This window comes from Trachymyrmex cornetzi, unplaced genomic scaffold (assembly GCF_001594075.2).
Source record: "Trachymyrmex cornetzi isolate Tcor2-1 unplaced genomic scaffold, Tcor1.1 scaffold98, whole genome shotgun sequence".
Taxonomy (NCBI): domain Eukaryota; kingdom Metazoa; phylum Arthropoda; class Insecta; order Hymenoptera; family Formicidae; genus Trachymyrmex; species Trachymyrmex cornetzi.
In genome coordinates, this window is record NW_017300333.1 from 431,592 (window position 1) to 435,604 (window position 4,013).

General features: G+C 35.0%; 2 protein-coding genes across 2 annotated transcripts in view; both read left to right on the forward strand.

The window, feature by feature from the left end:
- POLDIP2 (DNA polymerase delta interacting protein 2) overlaps positions 1–2,333 on the forward strand; it is a 5,395-nt gene extending 3,062 nt beyond the window's left edge. Inside the window, 5 exon segments of the mRNA XM_018521289.1 lie at positions 591–746; positions 840–942; positions 1,163–1,498; positions 1,593–1,798; positions 2,006–2,333. Coding sequence (XP_018376791.1) covers positions 591–746; positions 840–942; positions 1,163–1,498; positions 1,593–1,798; positions 2,006–2,114 — 910 coding nt within the window. The 3' untranslated portion in view covers positions 2,115–2,333.
- Positions 2,334–2,685: 352 nt separating this feature from the next.
- LOC108770002 (bleomycin hydrolase) overlaps positions 2,686–4,013 on the forward strand; it is a 3,417-nt gene continuing 2,089 nt past the window's right edge. Inside the window, exons 1-2 of the mRNA XM_018521285.1 lie at positions 2,686–2,973; positions 3,406–3,716. Of these exons, the coding sequence (XP_018376787.1) occupies positions 2,964–2,973; positions 3,406–3,716 (321 nt within the window). The 5' untranslated portion in view covers positions 2,686–2,963. The remainder of the gene's footprint in view (positions 2,974–3,405; positions 3,717–4,013) is intronic.

The following is a 4,013-nucleotide window of genomic DNA, read 5'->3' on the forward strand; positions in this document are numbered from 1 at the left end:
TTACAGCCCTTCTACAATAAGCCGCAAGTCAGAAGTTCTAAGCGATCTTAAGTTATAATCGGTGAAGTTGGCCAATAGTCAACTTGAACGACTTGGTTAAGACTGGTTAAAACTTTTGACATTCTGATTTGCGGCTTATTGTAGAAGGCCTATTAGATTGAGTTGTTCCATCTTTCAGTAAACTTCAGCTCACTGTCTTACTCTTTTATTCTTTTGTTTATCCAATAGATAAATTATCACATAGTTTATCTGAAGATGTAACAACCAGCCCTTAAGAGCTTAAGTAATTGTTTATTGCGGAAAACCTCTTTGTCATAGTTCATTAGCTGTTATTGCGTTCACAATCATGAATAATATCTAAATTAAAAATTATATTATGTTTTATGGCATTATTGCTCTCTTTTTATTTTTTGTTCCTAGAGTCGGTTCCTCTAAGTGTCTTGCATTGTGATATCTTTTATAATTTTTTTTCTCAGTTAAAAATTAATATCGATTAAATACTAGAGATTATAATGAAAAATTGCTTCAGACACTTATAACCATCATAGTATTTAATTATGTGGTAATATTTGCAATAAATGTTTTTGTAGATTAGCTGAAGTCGGCAAACTAGAAACACCAAAGTTACAGGGAAAATATGAGACAGGTCAACTGATTTTACACAGAGTCTTTGGTTACCGAGGTGTCATTCTATTTCCATGGTTGGCAAGAGTATATGACAGAGATATATCTAATAAGAAGGATGAGTATGTATAGTTATTTATAGTTATATGGATAAATATAGCTATTTGTTTTGTATATAAATATTGTGCACAGATAATTTGTACATTTAATTACAGAAAGGATAACATCAATTTTAACAGTGTCGGCGAAAAAGAAGTGAAAGGCAGAACACATACATTTTATCAAGTTTTAATTGATCAACGTGATTGTCCTTATATAGTAAGCAATGTCCAGAAATTATAAATCTATTTTTTATTTTTGCACTAGACTACACTTTCTTTCTCTTTGTTGCCAAGTAATATCATTCATATACTTATTTCACTGTAAATTCCAAAAGTGTATACCAATTCAGTTATAGAAAATAAATCCTATCTGTTTTCAGTTACTCAAGCTCGTAAAATGAAATAGATATATGTTTGAAGAGTTTTACAAAAGTGAGAAAGGAAATGTTAATGCATTCTAATGCTGCCATAAAGAATGGGCCTACTTGTACGCAATTCCTGGATTAGATTATGTCGCTCACGAGGATGTACTGCCATATAGCACAAACGAGAAAGCGGCGCTGCAGCATGAACTGTTCGATAAATTTCTGACTTATCATCCAGACAAAGAGCCGTGCTTTGTGGCGCAGGAAACCCTTCGCACGTGGCAGAAAAAGAATCATCCGTGGCTTGAGTTGTCAGATGTACATAAGGAAACGACCGAGAATATTCGCATTACCGTTATACCGTTTTACATGGGTTGCAGGGAGAGTCAAACTACTTCTGTATATTGGGTGAGTTGATATGACAAAGTCAGATGTCTTATTCCGTTAGGAAAGGGATTAAAATTGAGTTAAACGTTAATTATTCATATCTTCTGGTGTACAGTGGCGTTATTGCATTCGATTAGAAAACTTGGGTGAATTGAGCGTGCAATTGCGTGAAAGGCATTGGAGAATATTCAGCTTGTCAGGTACGTTGGAAACTGTTAGAGGAAGAGGTGTAGTGGGTCAGGAACCTGTGCTATCGAAAGCTTTACCTGCTTTTCAATATAGCAGTCATGTGAGCTTGCAAGCTCCTAGTGGTCATATGTGGTAAGTACAATTACTTGGGTACTTTGCTTTTAGGAGACAATAGTCGATATAAATATTGTTCTATGAATTATTGACATTCAATGAATAATAAAAATAGAATGATACTTTTGTCGATTGTATCTCCTAAAAGCAAAAATGCAGCCTTAATTTCTTGTAAATGAAAAAAGGCATTATTTATTTAATTGTTCTCAATGATTTTGTTTTCAGGGGAACATTTAGGATGGAAAGAGAAGACGGATACGCGTTTGATTGCAGAATTCCACCATTCTCCTTAGAATCGAAAGCAGAGCCATCCACGCCCAATGTAGAAATCTGATTCTTTAACTTGAAGGATGATTTAATAATTATAAGCGATGATTAGTTAGATAAATATATAACAATTATTAGATGACGATAATACAGCTTCATGTACAATCAATGATTGATCTAAGTGTGAATCTTGTGATAACTCGAAATCTAATTTCGCGGACAGTTTCAATAAAATTATAATGTACATACTTTTTCTGAAAAAAACCTGTTGCGTAATTTCATATGTAAGAAGATTTGTAGCGTCCGTTATTCATTTTCTAACAATCTAATTATAATGAAATTAAATAATATATGTAAATGTAAAAAAACTAACTCTTTAAATATATTGAATATGTAAATACAGAAAGAATACTCAATCAACGTGGGTTTTGCAATTTTATTTCTGTAAAATCGATTTTGCTTGAAAAAGTTCAAAATTAAAACATCAATAAAATAAAAAATTGAAAAATCGAAGACGTAAAAAATGATAAAGGGCGGGAAAGAAATTTTTTTATGACCTGTGTTTTTTTATATTTTATATAATTTTTTTAACTTTAAAAATGTTTATTCCACGGAATGCGTCTGAGGAAACTATGGGAGGGTCTTACGTAACCACTCGAAAAGATCCCCCAGAACGAAAAATCGTGGATCGCGTGTTTTGGCCACCCGATACGGACAGATGCGGAACACAGAGGAGAGGGAGCGAGCGAGATAGAGCGACATAGATCTTGCTTTGTCTATCGATCACGGGATAAAAGCGAGGTGCGCCGTTTCCATAAACGCACCCCGAACGCAGTTAGAGGCGTTGGAGCCACAACGCGATCATTGACTCGGCTGTTTTTGGCGTCGCCTGGGTTTGCTTGCCGCATCCGTTACGATGGTTATTTGTAAGTTACGCATGTACGCGCTATGTAGATTAGGAAAATGTCACCACTGCAATGGAAATGTTTGAGGCGCGTAGAAAAACATCTGGCCCGCGCAAAAGAGCCTGGGATTAGACGCGATGAATCGATAGACGCGAGGATATAATTGATCAGCCTTAACCTTTCCAAATATGCCCGATTTTTTTCTTTCGCGACATGCCACACCCTCGAATGTTATTAATAATTTCGAAATCACCACTCACGAACTTCTTTTCTGACGTATCGGATTGCGCGAATGTTGGCATCTTTGTTTCGAATCGAATGTTTACTGACGCGACGGCACTGATAGCGCGTTCTTTCCCTGCATTACGCGACAATGTAACAATGCACAGATTGAAGTAAATAAACCATGTAGAATTTTGATTAGATTTAAGATTGCTCTTCTTTTTTCTACAGGTCCATTAACTTCCGAGGTTCTCGATCAGCTACGTGCAAAGTTTTATGCTGATAGCCGCAATGTGTTGGCACAGAATGTCTGTACGAAAACGAATCCTATCGAGGCTTGTGCCTCAAGAAAGATCCTGGAGGAGACCCACCATGTCTTCACTCATAAGATTGAGACTGAGGGCAAGCCTGTAACTAATCAGAAGAACTCTGGAAGATGCTGGCTGTTTGCTATCCTAAACGTTATGAGAACTAGCTTCATGAAACAGCATAATCTAGATGAGTTTGAGTTTAGTCAAGCTTACCTATTTTTCTGGGATAAGGTTTGTTAATTTTCAGCGTTGTACACAACGACATATACGAGGTTGGAACTCGTAAGAATTTTTTCGGAATTTTTTATCAACTTTTTAGTATCGCATTTTCTTATTTTTACCAACTGAGAAAATACGGTATTAAAAAATTCTGAAAAAAATTCTGAAAAAATTCTCAGAACTTTATGAGAAGAAAATAAACGATTTTTATCTTGCAGCTTTTCTATAAAGTTGATAGTATTTGAGTAAAAAATTATTCAAGACCAATATTTAGTAATTTTTAGTAATTAATATCTTGTTAACTATTGC